Genomic DNA, 21337 nt, shown 5'->3' with positions numbered 1-21337 from the left:
TAAGCAAGAAGTCCGATCATCATATTACTCATATTCTGCAATTCTGGCGCAAGCCTCTTTTTGAACCCCCAACAAAAACGTCCCGTGTTCGCTCAAGCATGAACGAAACTAATTTTTTTTAATAGCATTTGAAAGACCAGACCTTAGAGCAACTATTAACACCAAAATATAGAAATAATAATTTAAAACTAATATTTTATAGACTTTTCAAATCTGTCCCGTTTTTTTTTCGATACGCACTGTAGTATACCTATTCCGCCGTACTCTTTGCCATACATCAGAGGCGTAATGAGCCAAAAATTTTGAGGGGGCTAGAAGCCGCTAGATATGGCGGATATGGAAAATATAGTGGAAATTGCTGGAGAGTGAGCAAAAATTTTGATATTTTTGTGAGAGATTTTGACATATATTTTTTTTTTTTTTTTGGGGGGGGGCAAACGCCCTCCAGGCCCACAATCTATACTTCACTGCTTGGCATTTCTTCCTCTGTTCCACATTATATCACCATCATCACCATCACCACCACCACCACCACCACCATCATCACCATCATCATCATCATCATCAACATCATCATCATCATCATCATCATCATCATCATCATCATCGTCGTCGTCGTCATCATCATCATCATCACCATTATCATCATCATCATCATCACCATTATCATCATCATCATCATCACCATTATCATCACACTAAGTAAATGTTTCTCCTTATTGGTATGTTCCTGTCTGTGGGACAAATAAAGAAAATACCTTATACATAATAATGGCATCAATATCTGCCTATAGGCCATTACATGGCTAATTTGACCCATGCTCATTATTGTAGAGTGCTTTGTGACTTCTGATAAAGTGTTAAGCAAGATAATAGCACTACTGCTCTACAACCTATCCGGGGGCCGTTTCATAAAGCTGTTGTTCGTAAGATAAGAGCGACTTTAAGAACGACTGGTGAACCCTTCTTAACCATCTCCAATGAATATACCATTTACCACAAGAACGGATCACCAGTCGTTCTTAAAGTCGCTCTTAACTTACGAACAGCTTTATGAAACACCCACCCGGTTTCATTCAGACTTCAACCAATAGATCTCGAATAATTTATATGCCTCTCTGAATTTGTTAAATAATTAAAAGCAATAAGCTTTTCATTTGGGTTGGATTCCCCTAGGGTTTGTACTATCCCTGTCTTTAACTAAAGGAGGATCCCAGTGCAGAGGGGCCGAGTGGGCCTTCCCTACGTACTGACCCAGACTTTTTTGGTTCTTGTCAACATTTTTCTTTATGCTTGCAAACATTTTTTTTGGGGGGGAATGAATAAGTAACGCTCTCCTCTAGTAAATCGTGGATTGTCACCTCAGACATTATCGACGCGGCGTGTCTTTCAATTATCCACCACTGGAAAACCCCCAGAGACAATTACAAATCTCCCTATATACCGGGGGGCGGGGGGGGGGGGGCTATGCAGAAGGCAGTGCCCCGTTTATTTTAGTATGACTTCCGGTGGCGTAAATATCGCGCAGTTGGGCTTGTAAATGTGGAAACGATCATCCTCGTAAAGCGTACGCACCAATGCAGTGACGATGTCATGGGGCTTATTTTTCTCGTTTGATGGTGGATTTTAAGCTTGAAAACCGGCAGCTGTACGTAGGAGTGTGATTGTAGATTAATTTTGGACTGATTTACTGAAGTAATTTCATATCAACTGGAGGCGAAATTACTCTTTAGAGATGCTTTCTAGCTTAGCCAGAAGATTGGGCCCAGTTTCAAGGCAGCATTTGCCGGTAAGTTGGAAAGCAAACGCGAAAACTATGGCCGATTCTTTCCAAGCCAAGTGAAGGGTCGTGCGATATGCACGGTATGACCTCACGGAACGGAGACAGACGGTGCATGCCCCCTGCGCCCCTGGCCTAGGCATACCGTACTGGACTGTATGATGGGGTGACCATAAATTTGCGCACATTTTGAAAATTATCATGAAGTTGATTTTCATTAAAAAATCTCACAGTTCACACAAAATTAATCCAAATCCAAATACCAAATGGAAGGCATGATCGATCCCAAACTTCCAAAGGTAAAGTGAAGGTCAAATTCGCTTGACGGAATTTAAACTAAAAGTAGTTGTTATTGTTATTTGTTGTGGGTCGTTTCCACACCCAAATGATCTCCTCAGACTTCTCTCAGTGTTTGTCACAAGGTTGATGAGCTGCTAGGTACTATTTGCTACTGGTGCTAGAAGTTGGCATTGGTGCTTTTGATGAAGCGAGCCAAAGAAGATGCTATTATTGATTGCATTTGGGGTGACAATTTGGGGTAAGTAAGTAAACGAAGTAAGAAAGGTCAAGGGTTTCGCTCATATTCGCATTCTCAAAATTCCATGGCGGCGATCGACTAGTGCGCGCTCAGCTGAAAAAGTGTTATAAAAAAGTGTGACCTTAATTTGCAATCGTTTTTGCAAAGCTTTAGAATAGAAATCAAGCAGACAAAGATAAGAATTATCTGATAGAGGTTAAACTTAAAATGCCATTAATTCAGTTGGTATCACATTTTACTTACATGTATTTGGAGACCTCTGCTTACAAACTGGCGATTTCTTGATGCTTGTCGAGAAGATCAGATTTTCTCAGAACGGACGCAAAAGGAAACAAAATTTGCCGATGTTTTGCCAATATTTTCACAATTTGAGACCTTACCTTAAGTTCAAGAAAATTACCATATGATGGTGGGCCCCAAGTCTGCGCACCTAACAGTTTGAGTTAAGATTTAACATGAATTTATTTTTTTTCACAAAATCTTTTGGTTATTAGTGTTCTGTATATTATTAAGAGTAAGTGTACCAAATTTCTCACTAAAAATGAAAGAAGATGTAAGATTTTCTTGAAAAAACCTCGGGCAGTCATTTTCAGATTGAAAAAAAATGGTACCCCATGTCTGCGCACTCATTCACTTTGCCACGATTCAGGAATTTTGATGACAAAGGCTGCATTTTGAGGCCGTCACATGGAATGCCCTGAATTCATTATTTTTCCACCATTTTAAGTCAGATTTTTTTATGAATACCTGTCTATGTATTGCATGTGTAAAGTTCGTGCTTGTTGCGTATCTTTTACTAGAATCGCGCAGATACACGGGTGCGCAGACTTGGGAGACCGCGCAGACATGGGGGAACTGATCATACTGGGTAATTTTGGGTCGCTCTTTCTGTTGGTGATATCAGTTTTTCAAGATATTAATTAGATCATATTTGACAGTGCACAAAATTAGGTAACGCGCGAATTGAGGTCACATCACCATACTGGACTCTGTATAACTCTACCTGCTATGGCGTTGGATGGAGCTCAAGATCCTGAACCCTGTGGGCAGATTCAGACTTAGCCTTGATGACTCTGTGATGATGTTTTTTAATATAATTTGACATCAATACAGTTACATCAGGGAGCCTTGACACCCTGCCCATATGGTCCTCAGTGAGACTTGTACCGGTACTTCAAGTAATTGTAAATTTTGCCGATCCCTGACCCTGATGTGGCTGAAATGCAGGCCAGGGATCGATAAGATTGATATTTGGCCAAAAAGTCTGACAAAATTTGAGCTGAAATTATTTTCCTAGCATCACCAGATCATGTATCTTGTACTAGCACACTCACACTTACCTCAAGTGATGTTTGTATACTGTAGGCTCCACCCCACTTCACTACCGCTACACTATGAGGTCCAAAACTTGCTCTGAGTCTGATATTCTAATTGACAAAGGTGGGATTTTATGGGGGAAAATATGAAACTTGTGCAACAACACAAACTTTAAAAACAATAAAAAATAATATTCGTACATGTACTCTTTAGTTTTACAAAGTTTCACTTCTTTTTCATGCTTCTGTTAGTATCGGTCTCAAAGTTGGTGATTTAGAGCCAATAACATTTTTCTCACGCGCATGAAATTCACTGCCGATTCCAAAACATTGCGAACATGCATGCGCAGTTATCGGCAGCGAATAGACTTTGTTTGTACATCTTCCCCCCTCCCCTTAACCACCCTCACCATATTCTGTTCGAATTTATGTGCTACTGCGCTCAATTTTTCAAACATGATCGAGTATATATTTAGCTTTAAATGATACCAATCTCCTGACAATATCTCTCTGTTCAACCGAGATATGGTATTTTAAACCGAATGAAAATTGTAAGGCGTAACAAACCACCTTTTTATGGGGCAAGTTCAAGACGAATGGCCACATATACTGTCCTCTAGTGAATCTCTTTCTCCGTATGAATCTCGGCTCATAATTTTTTTTGCAATAAAGAGCTAAAACATGGCAGCATTTGAAAATGATCAGTTACTATGTCAGAGTATAAACAAAGATCTAGATAATTACCAAACATTCGTTCACTTGTATTCGTTTTCGATCTTGTTTTCCAGAGAACTGTTGCCATCGCAAGCAGGCAGCTGAACACAGATGTACAGTTGACAACAAATGTGAGTTAAGCATTATCACCTTTTCTTACTCCTTGTGCCATGATTCCTTGACTTTTTCTTCTAAAGGCATCCTAGTTACATTTTTACATGGCCTGTCGAAGAATGATTAATAAAGTTATAGAATTGAGTAGTTAAACATTGGAATAGTGTTAAATTCTCAATGAAATCCAACAACAATTTGGCCTACATGTATGCTTTAAAATCTGTCTAATAAGAACTTTGTCTATTCTCTGGGCTATGAAGCTTCAGGTGCTATGGCAGCTAACAATGAACACGGTCCCTGTGCACATAAAAGAACAAACGTTTACACCAATGATGCAGTGTGCATAATACATAATCCTCTACATTACATTACATTCTACCTGTTTTCCTTTGAAATCTAAACGACAGCCTTTCAAACTTCACAAGCTTGAAGAAGGTCCTAGGACAACCAGCACGCTGACCAAGGATGAAGCCTTGAACTACTATCACAAGATGCAAACCATTAGGAGGATGGAGACGGCTGCTGCAACCCTCTATAAATCAAAGGAGATCAGAGGCTTCTGTCACTTGTATTCAGGACAGGTAAGAAACTGAAGTTCATCATTGCCTGTTTCATAAATAGTTACAGCTATGGTAACTTTGCCATTATAGGACGCCACTATAGTAACAAGCACTGGCGTAAATCCTTGCGTCACACCTATTGTTGAGGGGGGGGAGGATGGTCTCTTGTTCCATCCCCCCTGAACAGTAGGTCTGACGCAAGGATTTACGCCAGTGGTAACAGGCTGCGACAGCCAATTACAATGAAGGTATCAGTGGTATTCACAGTACAGTCAGTCGGCAAGCCCTGAAAAAGTAGCTTCTTTTATCCAAGTGATATTCATGACTATAGGGTTTTTGCATTATTAATGAGCTTGGTGCGAACCAAAACACCTCTTTTTATTCTGCCATTGCTGCTCTAAATATTAACCAAATTTCATGTTTTTGGTATCTTTGTAAAGAAGAAGAATCATTCTTTCAGGTCATGTGTTTGGAATTTTTAAAAAATGATGCAATATAGGGAAAACTTTTGATATAAAACATGAAACAAAATGATTTTTTTCATGCAACAAATGTTGTTGTTTTCACACTTGATTTCTGTTTGAGCACAAATGATTTTTAGATCATAATAAAGCTGAAGATCTACGCTTTAATATGATATAATTTGTATAAGAAGATGTATCTTAGATGGGTCAGCAGCCAGCTTTTCATAGGCCAAGTACATTTAGCAGCTCAAAAACAAGAATACTGCACTCTGATTGGTCACAGAGACCACACACCCACGCAAATTCCAATGTTCCCCACACTGGGCCTCTGCAAGGTCACACTCACCATGTGGTAATCTCTTCAAATAACCCGCGCCTGTTGTTGTGAAAACATTATTCAGCCAATCAGAACTCTGGATTTTATGTTACTCAGAAATTTTAGAAATCTCGTCTTGCATCATGATGGAAAAAGCTGGCTGCTTACCCATCTAAAAAATGCCACATATCAAGAGTGACATTGTAAGAAAGTATAGAGTTTGAGCTTTCTGATGATATGAATAATGTTGGTACCTAAAACACAAAATGTTGCACAATTTGCAAGTGAAAACAGAGGAAGAAAATTCTGTTTGATGCATCTTTTCTGGTAAAAAATTCACTTATTTATCAAAATATTTTATTCAAAAGAAATAACCAATATGAAAGAGTAACATTTACTCTTCCCAATGGTACAAAAATAATCAATTTTACTCCAGGAGAAAGTGGTTAAATTCTTTGAGAAAAAGTCTCACAATTCACGAGATTTTGCAGGGACATGAATTCAGCCACGAGAGGACTTGGATAAATCTTGCCCATTTGCTCATTAACACAGGGGCTTGCCGACTGACTGAGTAGTGGCAAAGTTACCATAGTTGTAAAGTTGATAATGAAATTGACCTTGGGTCTGTTTGTTTGGAGCCAGAAGAATGTTGAGTATCACTATCAGTCATTAAAATGTAAACAATAGTAATACATGTAATAATGACAATAATAATAATTATGCTTGCTTATATAGCGCTACTTTGTCAGAAGTCTCTAAGCGCTCTACAGTATATGCAGCATAATTACCCTGGCTTTAGCAGTGCAGCTGTTACGTGCGCTGCGTTTCAAGGAATAAATTCCTGCCAGGTACCCATTTACCTCACCTGGGTTGAGTGCAGCACATTGTGGATTAATTTCTTGTTGAAGGAAATTACGCCATGGTTGGGATTCGAACCCACGACCCTCTGTTTCAGAGTCCGGAGACTAATCCACTGGGCCACAACGCTCCACAATGAACCCTTTGTTTTACTTACTAAAATTTTACTCTGTTTTTGCCAATCTGCTGGATTTTTAAATTTGGGCAAAGGTGTGCAGTGCACCATTTCCACTCCTACATATGTATTTATTTATTTCTTTATTCATTATTTTCCGTAAAGAGTAATAAGTCAATTTTGAGACGTAAATGTAAGCTAGATACATGTACATTCCTAGTCAGAATTCCCCAACCCAACATTAGAAAGATGCCTAAAGTATTTGTGGTCTAGTACAGGTTTGGCAAAATAAGACCTACCATGAACCAATCTTTTGTGGGAACATAATTACAAATGCAAAATTAATCTTATCAAACTAAATTCAAATTTTACATGTACCTCAAGTATTTTTTTAGAGGAGGACAAATATCCTCAGGTTCAGAAATTACAGGTGTAACCCTTTTTTCTGTTCCTGGATTTCCAGTGGTTGCATTATTTTTACCATTTTTATTGCTATATTTTGAACTTAGTAATGTTTTCTTTGCCAAATAGGTTATACATGTATACCCAGTTGTTGTGTGTCCGGACAGGTCGTGGGTCCGGACGATCAATTTTAGAAAGTCATTTGGAAAAATTTACAAGCGAAGTTTCATCAATTTTTAGTACAAAGTGTTAGGAAATATTATAGAAAACAAAATAGAAGATGATTACTTCCATTGAATTCATATTTTTAGTGTAATCCAAAGACAAAAAAGAAGACTTCAAAAATATAAAGTGTCCGGACACCCGACCCCCCCATCCTAATATTTATTTTTCACTGCTATTGTTTTTGTACAGGAAGCATGTGCAGTAGGTATAGATTCAGTGTTAACACCAGATGATGCAGTTATCACAGCATACAGAGCTCATGGTTGGGCCTATCTCAGAGGTGTTACCTTACATGGTGTGCTAGCAGAACTCACAGGTATGCATTTGAACATAATAATAATTATTATAATATGGAGCTTTTATATAGCGCTTTAATACAAAACAGTTTAGAAGCCCTTTACAGTTTAAACAGAACGTGAATAAAACAAGTAATATATAATCAATTTAAATAGAAACAAAGTATGAATATGAGTTTACAATTTTAAGAGGTAATTAATGTCAATCATATAAACAACAAATCAATAAATGAAATAGAAAGAAAATAACAGAAAACTGGTAGTCAATAAGTGTAAAACATGAAGAGGTAATGAAGCATTCTACTGAAATATCACTAATACACGTACACCATGGGCTAAATATTTTGTTTGTGTGTGTAAACTATGATTATGAGGTTACATCTCAATTTAAAGTTTCAAACACTCCAAAGATTAGCAAAGCTTTGTTTATCTGAAGATTTGTGACTGGTATCCCCTAAAATTTAATGAGGATCAATATTTGGAAGACTTGTTAATTTGAAAATGTCATGAGGTTCATTTTTCTTGAGGTTAAAGAAATGAATTAATGTTCATATATATTCCGTACGGACGAACCTTAATTCATTTTTGGACAATCGAATCTGAGAATAACAAACATGTACCATAATTTATGTGATCGCTTTATTCCTTATTGCATGCTTTGTGTATCGGTTCATAATTTGTAAACCTAGTTTGTAATTCAGTCAGTTGATGATAATTGTCATTCAGCCATATGGATGTGACAATGAATAAATAATAATATAGGATTAGCTAGGTGCTCAAGGCGCTCCTATATTACCCCGGCTAAGCTAGTCTCACCGATTCTAGTGCGCACAGCTTTTTGAGGAATTACTTCCTGCCGGTACCCATTTACCTCACCTGGGTCGAGTGCAGCATAGTGTGGATAAATTTCTTGATGAAGGAAAACACGCCATGGTTAGGATTCGAACCCACAACCCTCTGTTTGAAAGGCGAGAGTCAGAACCACTAGACCACGACGCGCCCACCATTTTTTTTCTCCTTTCTCATTTGTTTACTAGGCAGGAGAACAGGTTGTGCTAAAGGAAAAGGAGGTTCCATGCATATGTACTGTAAGAACTTCTATGGAGGAAATGGCATCGTAGGGGCACAGGTGAGTAATATTCAGACAATTGCCAAGAAAAAAAACACCTCCACCAGTGCACTGTGATGCAAAGCTTGGTTATTATTATTATTATTATTATTAGGTTGGCGTCACTTGTGCCTGGGAGGTGAAAAGCGAACTGAATTACTATGACCCGCAGGTCTCTCCTGCCGATATAACTGATTGGGGGGACTGCAGGTGGACCTCTACACCAGGGTTTCCCCCCTACTCTTATACGAATAGTGCAGTGGGTTCTTAACATGCAAAGGTGGTGACTCTCCTCAACACGGGGCCTCCATTTAACGTCCTATCCGAGGGATGGAGTGTTTTCCATTGTAACATAGCCTTCATCTATGAAACATGGGAGAGACGTTTGGTAATTGATTGTAAAGATTATATCATTTACGATTGATTGCATTCATTGTTATATGCAATTAATTATGCAAATGAGCTGTATGATAAGTGACTAAGATTTGTGTTTTGGGACCCAGATACAGTTTGTACAAAAAGGTTGATACCCCGAATGTTTCAGAATTGGAAGGTTTGTTGATTTCTTTGAACAGTTCTTTTTCCAGGGGATGTTTGATAAGCTACTGGTATTTGAAATTTTGTTACATCTTGGTACAATTATACTCATGACTGGGACATGTTCTTAGTTGCTATATAGGAGTCTGTCTTCTTTATTCCCATCAGTCAAGATGTAATTCAATGTTTGAATATTGACATTCTTTGAATTGTATTTCGTTATTACAAATAGAATGTCTTGCCAGTTCATTCCAATTACCTCAAGGAAACACTTTTGCATTCCGAATTATGAAAAAAAGAGGCTGTTAATGAAATGCTGTTAGAAGCTAGAGCATTAAAAAAAATCATGTAAAACTGATGTGAGCAGCCTGACGAATAAGTCAGTATATTTACCATGAAATATTGATACATATTGAATTGAATAAAATGTTTGTGGTGTGAATATTTCCTCTGATCCGTATATGGACAATTCCATAAAATATGTACGTCCGACCCCCTATATGTTGGACCTTCATGACGTTTTCTGTCACTGATTTTTTGTTCTTATGATAGTCTGTAATGCTCTCAAATGAACATGACTTGGCCAATTTATGAAGTGAAGTACAACTTGAGAAAAATGGGGGTCGGACGTACAAAAAGGTTGATTATTTTATGGAATGGCCCATATGAAAATAAAGTTTTATATATATATATTTCATTAGGTTCCACTTGGTGCTGGGATTGCCATGGCACTTAAATACATGGAAACCAAGAATGTGTGCATCTCTCTGTACGGTGATGGAGCTGCCAATCAGGGTCAGGTCTTCGAGGCTTATAACATAGCCAAGCTCTGGGATCTACCATGTATCTTTGTGTGTGAGAATAACAAGTATGGAATGGGAACGGCTGTCGAGAGGTCCGCTGCATCAACGGATTATTACACCAGAGGAGATTATATACCAGGCATCTGGGTGAGGATAGGTAGTATTTGATGAAAATGAAAAAGAAAGGTTTCCCATAGTCAGAAGTCCAAAGATTTAATCTGTTTTTGTCCCTGTTGAACCGGGGAGGAAGCATTCACCTCTCACTTGCAGCAATCACTACTACCCTCCTCCCTCCGCATTGCATAATTCAGAGAAATGGATGTAGTCTATAATAATGATAAAATTGGTTTTACCTGAATGACATCTGACTATTTAACTAACTTTGACATTTAGGCATCAATGTACACGTTTGCCTCATCAGGAAATGCTATCAATTTTAACTGCACTCGACTGAGTTTGAATTTATTGATAACATAGTACTGATGTGTTTATATACATTGATAAAAGTATGTAATAAGTGAATGTGAGGATGTATGAAAGAAGAACGCAAAGAATAAAGAAATGTGAAAAATACTGTATTTGTAGTAAAAAAAGTTAAGATTATCCTTAATGTTGTTAAAGGATGAGAAGTTGATTAAAATGCTTGTCAGGAATTTGATTTAATTTTTAGGGATTAAATTCTTTTGAATGAAGTACTGTAATGAGCTTGTTGTTTTAGTAATCAATGCCTTATCAATGTGTGAATGCATTCCATTGAGTGTTTACTAAGATATTATCTCACTCATGAATTATTTTCAGGTTGATGGTATGGATGTTGTAGCAGTCAGGGAAGCTACCCGTTATGCCAAGGACTACTGCACATCAGGAAAGGTAGGAAAAAAAAATTGTTTTATACTGTTATGTTATATCTTTTCAGTTATGCACCATATCACACATTATGGTCCCTCTCAACATTTTTGTTTGCATTAACCTGTAACCTACAAGGAACGTTTTATGTCTTTAATGCAACTTCCACAACTTAATAAGCGACGCACATGGTACACAGTTATAAAATTACACAACATTGTGTAAGTGCATGTCAGACCTGAAATTGCTCAAAAGCATGATTTCATGTTTAAAGAAAATACAAAAAAAAGTTTTTAGCTAAAATTCATTAGTGATTTTTAATGTTTTTTTTTTGACAAGTCATTTAACTTGATGGTATTTATGACCGAAATAATGTCACAGAACAGCCCCCAGCCGAGATCTTAGGGGCCCCTCACAATTTCATGCTTACAAACCTACTAGTATTAGATAAAATGGCAAAAGTTCTGCTTATGTCTCTACCCAATATACATGTAGTTGGTTGGTGGAGGCATTGTAGTTCAAGTTGTTCATCGTCCATCTTGACATGGTCTGTAATCTTGCAAGTCCTCTCGTAATTGAGGTTGAGATCTACAGTTATCATTGACACAATATGAATGGTCTATGACCCAGCTACAGCCTACAGGTCTAGGAAAGAGGTCTGGGAGATTTAAGAATGCCAGATCTTCTGTGATATTAAAAAAAATCTAAATATCGATTTGTCTATCATCTCACAGGGTCCACTTGTAATGGAGGTTGAGACCTACAGATATCATGGACACAGTATGAGTGATCCAGGAACAAGCTACAGGTCTAGGGAAGAGGTCCAGGAGATCCGACAGACCCAGGATCCTATCACCAAGCTCAAAGATACCATCCTTGCTAATGAATTAGCCACAGAGGCTGAGCTCAAGGTATGTTCATGCATTCAAATAACTGTATTCAAGGAGGGGGGGGGTGGAGGTTACTTCAAATGCAATTTCCACTGCCCCACTTTGCTAAGTTGAGAGAAGAACTAGCAGTGGACAACTGTTGTACATATCTCCAGTGAGAACTGTTATCCACAAAAAGGTTTTTGTTGCATGCTGTAATTCGGCTGTGATCTGGCAAAACCTTGCGAGTCATTTTTTGGCATTTTTCTGTTTTTTTTTAGCATTATAGATTTGAATATGCTCTTTCATCTGGCAAAATTTCAAGTTTTATTTCTATTTTGGAGATAACGTTTTTGCAAAATTTTCTAAAATTTCAGACAATTTAAAAGGCAAAACTCCATATGTCAACTTACAAAGGTAGTTTTTAGATCTGTGATAATAATGAAAGGGCAAAACTATGCAAGTCTACTTACCTATTTTATTATTAGAACAATAGCTTAAAAGTAGAAGTTAATTAATCAGGCAAAACTGAACCATAAAATGTTAAACAATAGTAATTGCACATGCTCAAGGAGAAATAAAACTTTTTTTCACAAGACAATGAGGAGAAAATTAGAATATTTCATATAATGACGTACAAAAGAAATAGCGAGGGAGTTATGTCATCAGTTCCCTCATTTGCATACCAACCGGGGTGTGCAAATAACTCTCTTGTGAAATTAGGCGAAACTAAATAAATGTCATAAGTTTCTTATTTTACATCCAATTTGATGAAATTTTCAGTGTTATACTTGTTGGATTTTTCTCTTTTTATTCAAATCAATTTTTTGTCTGGGGTTGACTTGTCCTTTAAGTGGTGCTCTCATGTACTATTGTTTCATAGTCAAGTGTTTATTCACCAACTTAATCTAACCCTCAGCAAGGATTTGATCATGTATGTTTCATATTTGTCTCCCCTCTTTCAATTTGATCAGGCCATTGACACGTCTGTCCGATCTGCTGTTGATGAAGCCATGACTAAAGCCAAGGCCGATCCAGAGCTACCAGTCTCTGAGACCTTTACCAACATCTATGCAAACAGCGCCCCCATGAAGGTCAGAGGGGCCGATGCATTCTCCTACCACAATTCTTAACAACTATGAGACTGAATAGAATCATCCAAGGAATATTTCGTCAATCTTGAAATTGATTGATTTAAACAAAAATCAATTTAGGTCTTACACACTGATTTAATGAACAGCTGAGAATCAGTTTTAGTCTACAACTGAGTCCGTGATAGCACTGATTCTAGGAATCGATTTTAAGATTGAGGAAACAACCCAGGATGCATCTACAGTATGTGTAATAACAGATCCTTCCATTTGTCTTGAAGGGGGAAATTCATGATCTGTGGTGGAGGGTTGATCTCTCTGACAAAAATATCATGTAGATTGGTATGTTGAATCAAACTGGAGATGTGAGGAGAGTTTGTATGTGTATTTGCTAAAGGAATGGTTGAATCTTATATGAAAAATTGAATCAATGATGCATAATGAGGGAGATGTGATGTTTTTACAATAGAAATTCAAAATGCCAGATAACTGAAGGGTATTATTTTAATCTTTTGATTCTTTTGGATTAAAGTATTCTCTCATTTTTTTTTTATAGAATAACATATCGACTCTGACTAAGGAAAGAATTAAGGATGTGATTGTATCATTGAATGGAATAAATATAACTTATTTATTACCTAGAAGATGTGTGCAGATTTTTCATATTGTATGAATAAGTCTAGAATAAAGAACTGTATGTTTTAGGTCCAGTTGGGGAAACACCATGATGTTTGGCACTGATCCTCTCCTTTTATTTTTCATATTTAGAAACAAATTTGTATTCTTTTTACAGCTTGCTATGCAGGCGTTTATACTCTAACCGGTTGGTCAAAGTGCTATTCAAAATAAGCAAAAAGTTATCTCTTCTACTAAATCAATTCCTAAAGTTGGAATCCCTATATAATTGTGAATTTAAAAACAATATGATTTGACTGGACAAAATTGTGGCTTTACTCTGTGACAGCAAAGTTGAAAGGAAATACTAAGGAAGTTTTAATCACCCCACCTAAAAAATTGTGTACACACCTTTTTAAATGTTTTAATTCATTATTTGCTTGTATGTACATGAAAGTTTTATGTTGTACTTGGTGTAACCTAGTTACAAACTCCTTGTCTTGTTCTGCCTCAAATATAGATCCATGTATGGCTTTGATTTCCTCTTTTTGGTGGAGGACTATAAGGGAATTTTGATAATATTATTGGAATGTGGGTGACATCATGCTATACAATAGTTGAAGCCTGCACTCAGACTTGCTTGTCTTACCTTATAGATTTTTGTGTTTTATTTTTGTTGTTGTTGTAAACCAGGGTCATCAAAGGTCTGGGCTTCTTATAGTATTTACCTGTACTTGGTCAAAAGTTGATATCTAAGTATATCAAATGTCAATGAAATGTGTAGTGCTCTTTTTCAATTTTTAGCAAATGATAAAAATAATTACTTCTTATAAAGCACTTTTTCAAAAGTTACAAAGTGCTAAATAAATAAATATTAAATAAATATGTCAAACTCCTGGGTCATGTTGCATACAGTTGACCCCTAATGGAACCTTTAACTTTGTTAAGTTAAGTCTGTTCAAGAATGTTAGGCATGTACGAGTGTACTGTTGAAGGCAAGTTTTATGCAGGGTGACCTCTCATCTACATGTAAATGATTGTGAAACCCTTTTAAAATTATAGTTTATTAGCAAAAGAAGCAAATAATGAATCATGCTCTGATACTCGATGAGATAATTCCTCTTGCAACAGCTAAACTGATGTAAGGAAGAACTGAAGTACAAATCTTTGGAAAATGGCTGGTGAGAAAAAAGTGCTCCAAACAATGTCAAAATATTATACAAATGAAATTGATACACCCTAATAAAGGTCAGATTTTCGGTTGCATAATTAATTTGAATCTGCTGTGAATGTATGACCTTGCCTTGAAATGGAAGGTAAGCTACATTTGTTGTTTGGTACTCATTTATGTGAAGAAACATAAAGGTTTGCCAAATGACAGGATTTAACCACAAATGCCTTTAGTTCTGGAAATAGAAAGTTAGAAGAAGAGTGCCATTTTTACCCCAATCACCTTAAGTTTGCTCTCGAGTTGTGTCAAAATTCATTTAGTAGTTAAGTACAAGGACATTAAGAATGTGCCCATTTTTTTAGAATTCTGAAACTATATTAACTGTTCCTCTTCATGGATTTTGACTCAGATATGAATAGCATTCATTTATACTATATGTAGACTTTAAGGTACTGCTACTGAAAATGACAAACAAGGGGAGTACCGGTAGTCAGTTCTGCACAAAATGTGTACCACAAGAGTCAAAGACTGTATTTGACCGAGTGTGTGTGTACAGACTTAATAATATATCAACATCAATATGTGGTTGATGTTGCTGAATGAAATAAAGTATATATATATATATTAATACATTGTGTCTCAATTTATTCTTGTGTTTAATAGTATTATATGAGGAGTCTCTCTGAAATGATTTCTCTGTGTTTTCTGATTCATATGAAAAGGTTGTAGTACTCTCAAACATCGTTTTTTAAATCTCCGCTTATGAAGAATGGAGAAAATTGGAGCTTTGATGTAGAAAAAAGATTATTTTATGGAATTGTCTGAAATGAGATTACAATGGCTGATGGACAAAGTTGTTTTATTATATATATTTTTGGACCAATCCCCAGTGTTCTTTATTAACAGACAGAAATATACACCAATGCAAAAACTGAGCCATATTTTGATCACTATTTTTAAACATCCAGTCAGTATACTGGATGGATCTTTCCATTCATTGTCAGTAGCGCCACCTACTGGTAAAGGCATTTAAACTTTTCAATCTGCTTACGAAAATGTGTGGAAGAAAAGTGAGTAAATGATGAGAATCATACATTTCTGTAAAGTGCATTTTAATGAGATAAAAGACTTATGCAGTAGATAAATATTAAACATACAAATGAATGAAAGCACAAGTTGGGACATAAAATTCACATTCAAAAATTAGAGGCCTGCATACATATAAAAATGATAAAGATAACAGAAAAAACTGGAATGGTGAAACTGAAAAGAAGGATTGAATGTAATAAGTTGTGTGGAAAATTTGTGTTTGAAAAGTTGTTTTTACAGCGTAGCAAAACTAAGGAAGTATCGAATAGTTATGTTTGTTAAAAATATTACTGTTTACATTCAGAAATGTGATCTAATATACCGCACGTGACATGCATATCACTGTCCTATTTCCTGTATTCCTACTTTCTACTTTCGTATTTTACAGCAAATTAGTATGGTATTTATAGCTGCTAGATTTTTTTTTTTAGATTTAATCAAATGAACTTTCTGTTTGGATAAATTTGCCTGCAACTCGTTAGATGTGCTGACTTACTTGCTAATCTTTTTAATTCGACATGATTTAAAATGAAGAACAATACTGATCAAGCAGACCAAAACATAACTGACATATAAATAATAAGTTTTGTGACACAACTTAAAAAAAACGTTTATAACGTGAAGAATTTGAGGAAACGTCACAAATAATTATTCTTAAAAAGATTGGTGTAACTTGATAACAGTGGAGACAATAGCGAGTGTCAATGCATTATATCTTGCCAAGGTACCTAAAGGGATTCGAACCCCGGTCCCTGTAATTTCCAGTTTGGGTCGTACATCCATTGATCCTACACAGCCTTTGCGCACATTGGACCTATATTCCCAGGCATGTAAGAAAGCCTGGCACCGATCACGTGTTTATAGAAACCAGTATAAACATTACCTACTTTTCAAGTATTCTCGAGGACCGTTTCAACGTTCATGAATTTTCGATTCTTTCATGTATTTGGGGAGATATGCGAAGAGATAGGCGAAAAAAAATCAATGCGGAAAATCAATACATGCAGTGGAGAAAAATGTTAGAAATATGACCTTAAAAGGTACAAACATTTGGAATCAAGCTAGTTGGAATTAATGTTTCCGAAAATGGGACAAGACCTTGCGGAAGGGTGAGAGGTTTATCAATAGGTCTCTATTCTATGGCTTCTTGAAAAAAATTAAGATTCATGACCACGTTGCTGAAATTGACCTTAATTATATCTTTTTTACCTTGTAGCTATAGACCTAGACTCTAAATTCCAAGGATTTGAAATAAATCCAGATCGGCTGTGAATAGTGACCAGCCGAATATTAGATTTATTTTAAATCTTAAGGATTAACTTTTAAATCTCAAAAGATTAAAATTCAAATCTTTTAGATTTATATATAAATCAACAAGGTTTAAATCTTAATCTAATATTCGGTTGGTCACTATTCACAGCCGATCTGGATTTATTTAAAAACCTTAGAATTTAGGGTGTATTTATCTGGATTTGTTTTTATGAATAAATATTTCACTCCTCAAAGGACTCGTCAAAACTAACTTAAAGGCTCTGCACCACGGGGATTTCGAGATTGCCCATCATGTCCATATACTTTTTTTTTCCATTAGCCATTTGGAAATCATGATATTGTGGACACCGAAATCCCATTTCCGTGCTTTGACAAAAACACAATTTTGCTAAATCGATGCAGTTATAACAAAACTATAGGCACTACACGTATGTAAATTGATTTTTATATTTCATTTCACAACCATGTATAGGTTAAAATTGACACATGACGTTCCAAGTTTTATCAGCATATTTTCTTTTAAATGAATTCCATGATACCTTTACGGTGTGAATATACAATTTTATTGTAAACTGATAAACGTTTCTCAACGAGTGAGTTCAAATTTCTCTATAATCTCTTGAACATCTAATGGAGTGTTTCCAATGCACTAGGCTTAATCCTCATTGTGAAATTTCTTCCCAAATCATGAATTTGTCACGAAAACAGAGTGAAATTGTTTCATTGACTATCGAACAATATGCCACGTCATGAAATAATTGTTTTATCGTGTGACTGCATTGTGTCAGGAGTAGCACGATTATGTTTTTTTATTCAGAAAAAAAGTATGCTTGTTAGTTTGTCCAGAAATAGAAAGAAATGATATTACGGACAAGAAATGTTCACGGAAATACATTAGCTCGCATTGTGTCTGGTCATTTCAATCAATAAGAAGAATACGTACATACAATATATACATACTTTCTTCCATATATACAGCGTCGCAGATTTTCAGAGCAGGGGGCTAACAGAGGGAAACTGTTCTTAGCTGGAGTAGGGACATCTTCCATGACCCTTCTCTCCTTGGTCCCTGAAGTGGCGTAATGAGCACCCCCCCCCCAAACAAAAATAAATGAGAGAGCACAATATGACGTATATGGTTACAGTTTATGAATAGTTGCGAGCGTGCGAAGAGAACGAGCAAAAGCTTTGACCTGATTTAAATTTAAATTTTTATTTTATGACAGATAAGAGGCCATGATAGATTTAAGAATGACCAAGAGGGATATTCAAAACAAAGAAAATTGTATTTCAGATCAATTTACGGCTGGAATAAGATGCCTGACCACATTCAATCTTACCACTAACAAATAGTATATATACATTTTGTTTTTCCAATTTTCCTGGGGAACGGGAGGGGCAGGGGGAAGCTCTCCACCCCTTATTGCAACCAATGTTTTCAGAGCTATCAAGCAACTGTTCATAAAAAATTGGCAACTTCGATACCAAAAAGCGTTTTCCAGATGCTACTTCTTTCCGACCAGCTGATAGGATGAAACTCCCGAGTACAAAGAAATTCATTCAGTGGACCCAGGACACTCTCTTGTAATGAGACCTGGATGCGGTGTTTTGCATGCGGGTCGTTCTGACTTCAACACCATCGATTGATCAACCGTTTCAAGAGATGTCTAAATGTCAGCCCTGGGCTTGCCCTAATTCAGGGTGTGAAGAAACAATTAAGAAATCACTTACAGTGGAGGAAATTTTGGAGTATTGGGCCATAAATGAAACATTTATGGGGAAGTTCATAAAAATGTCGTGGCCTATATATCAACTACATGTACATTAGGAATAATATAGTGTCCGGCCAAACCCCAAACTGTCAGGCTTTTAAGTTGTTCCGAAAATGTATATTTGGTTTCATCTCCTTGAACTTGAAGAAGAAATAAACTAAAATTACATATTCGGTATCTGGTTATAAATAAGTGTATTTTAGGTTGTTTTGTTGAATACACTGGTCAGAACGTAAAGTGAAATTGACACATATCAATTCCGCAAACATGACAAACCTTGGTGTCATAGATTCCTAAGCTCATTTTGTGTAATTCCCTGCTGGTTTCGACGACAATATCAAACCTGTCTCCAGTTTAGTGCAGTATCGAACTATTCAAGGCCTTGCAAAGTAAGAATAAAACGCTCTAACCAATAACTTTAATTCACCCAGGGCAGCCACTACAGATATAACTGATCTTCCAGCGGACCCTAAACATGCCATCAAAATTCCCTTCGTATTCTAAAATGAATAGCTTGGATACTTTAAGAGTTAATCGATATCTGTCCTGTCTGCCCTTGAAACGTGGAATGGAAAGAAGCTTCTTGCACTTTCAATACATCACTAATAAAACAATCTAACCGGTCCCGACAAATTCTCGGACCTAGTTGTCCAGGCAACCAACTAATCATTTTATAATATGCTACAAAAGCCTGATCTGAAATTAGGCTTACTTTGCCTCATCTGCGACAAAATGATCTCCGTTTGAGGAACATCTCGCCGAAGGAGCGACGCGTTTCGCTGCGCACCGGAAGAGGCAGTAAAAGCGCGCGAAAAACTACGTTTGTTGATATACCTTTTCACATCTGACAACGGGTAAGTGTGTTCCCATGGAAACAAACACTCACGACTTCCGGTTCGCGATGTACCAAGATGATTTCTCCAACAATAAATGATGTCTTGCATTTAGATATTATAAATTCCGGACTGCCCTCGATAGTTTTTTTAAAGTTCCAATTCGACACAGAATAAAGGTAGTGGTCAATCAGTCCTTTAAAAGCTTATTATTTCTCGCCCCTGGAATTACTACCCCCCGCCCCTCCGCGCTCCCACTCTCTCTCCATCTCTCTCTCTCTGTCCTCTATCCATCTTTTAAACCTTTTCTATGGTTATGTATGATTTAGTGTTATATAGCTAACGGGCAATAACGGAAGCCTATAAACTCCAGAATGTACATTATATCAATAGGCTACCGTTCGATTGATTTTTTTTTTTTTTGGGGGGGGGGGGGTTAGCCCATAATACATCGTCGGAAAAGAACACTGAAATAATTATCTAGTTCAAACGTCAACATAAAGCCTCTAAACATAAACATAGTAATATATAGCATTTATGAGGCGCCGAATTATCTAGTTGCCTATTCAATTACCCCGGCTGTAGCTCCAGCTGCTAAAGGCGCTTGGTGGATGCAAGGAATTAATCCTGCCGGGTACCCATTCACCTCACCTGGGTCGAATGCAGCACAATGTGGATAAATTTCTTGCTGAAGGAAAACACGCCATGGCTCGACCCTCTGTTTGAAAGACGAGAGTCAGAACCCTAGACCACTGCGGGCCCATCATCATTGATGTCATCATCATGATGTCAATAACTTATGATTATAACTATGCTTGAGGAGTTTCAACTTAAAATCTTCAATAGCATTAGAAGATAACCGATTATAATTACAATCAACATCATGACGTTATGGACTACGTACAATCCAAAAATAAAGATTTTGCATCAATTACGATTTACAAGTGACGTCATTCCTTGACTAAATTTGTTTGTGGTAAATTTAATTATTGTTGCATGACTGTTATATGGTGGAAAAGAGATACTATTAGTAAGGGAACTTTATGCATTTTGTATCTTAACCATGCATGGATACTTTCCTACAACATCAAATCTGCAGATTATTACCTATCTAATAATTATAAACGCTCAAGCTCGATGAACTCCTTTTATCCACTAAGCTTTTTTAGAACGAGTTGCTACGTTGGTGAGGGAATTGCTGGAGGGGACCGATCACCGTATCAGTCATATATTCCTTCTTATCCAACAGTGAATTATAATTGTCCAAAGTTTACTCTATAACTTGTACATCGTAGTAAGGAGGATCTTACGTCAATCTGAAACATGTCAATTCACAAGAACAGATACATTTCGATTGTTTCAATGAATACTAAGTGGAACCATGTTTTATGATGTCAAGTAAACACAACCCTTTTAAAAAAAAAACATGCCTCATCATGTCAATAAATATGAATACTGTAAGTGTTAATACGGATTGGCGTAATTTCCTTCAGCAAGAAATTTATCCACATTGTGCTGCACTCGACCCAGGTGAGGTGAATGGGTACCCGGCATGATTAATTCCTTGAATGCACGAGCGCTGAAAGGCAGCTCGAGCTAAATCTGGGGTAATAATAATATCAACGCGCCTCGA

The 21337-nt window shown here is 36.7% G+C and overlaps 1 protein-coding gene across 1 annotated transcript; it reads left to right on the top strand.

Moving 5' to 3' along the window:
* Positions 1-1612: 1612 nt before the first annotated feature.
* LOC121413267 (probable pyruvate dehydrogenase E1 component subunit alpha, mitochondrial) lies at positions 1613-13271 on the top strand. The gene is made up of 9 exons (XM_041606027.1): positions 1613-1789; positions 4423-4479; positions 4870-5043; positions 7592-7718; positions 8736-8827; positions 10045-10293; positions 10945-11016; positions 11727-11903; positions 12836-13271. The coding sequence occupies exons 1-9, from the start codon at positions 1736-1738 to the stop codon at positions 12992-12994; spliced, it is 1161 nt and encodes a 386-aa protein (XP_041461961.1). The 5' UTR covers positions 1613-1735; the 3' UTR covers positions 12995-13271.
* Positions 13272-21337: the final 8066 nt, after the last annotated feature.

Source organism: Lytechinus variegatus, chromosome 4 (assembly GCF_018143015.1).
Source record: "Lytechinus variegatus isolate NC3 chromosome 4, Lvar_3.0, whole genome shotgun sequence".
Lineage (NCBI taxonomy): Eukaryota > Metazoa > Echinodermata > Echinoidea > Temnopleuroida > Toxopneustidae > Lytechinus > Lytechinus variegatus.
The sequence above is the reverse complement of the archived record's forward strand: the minus strand, read 5'-3'. Positions and strand labels throughout refer to the sequence as shown.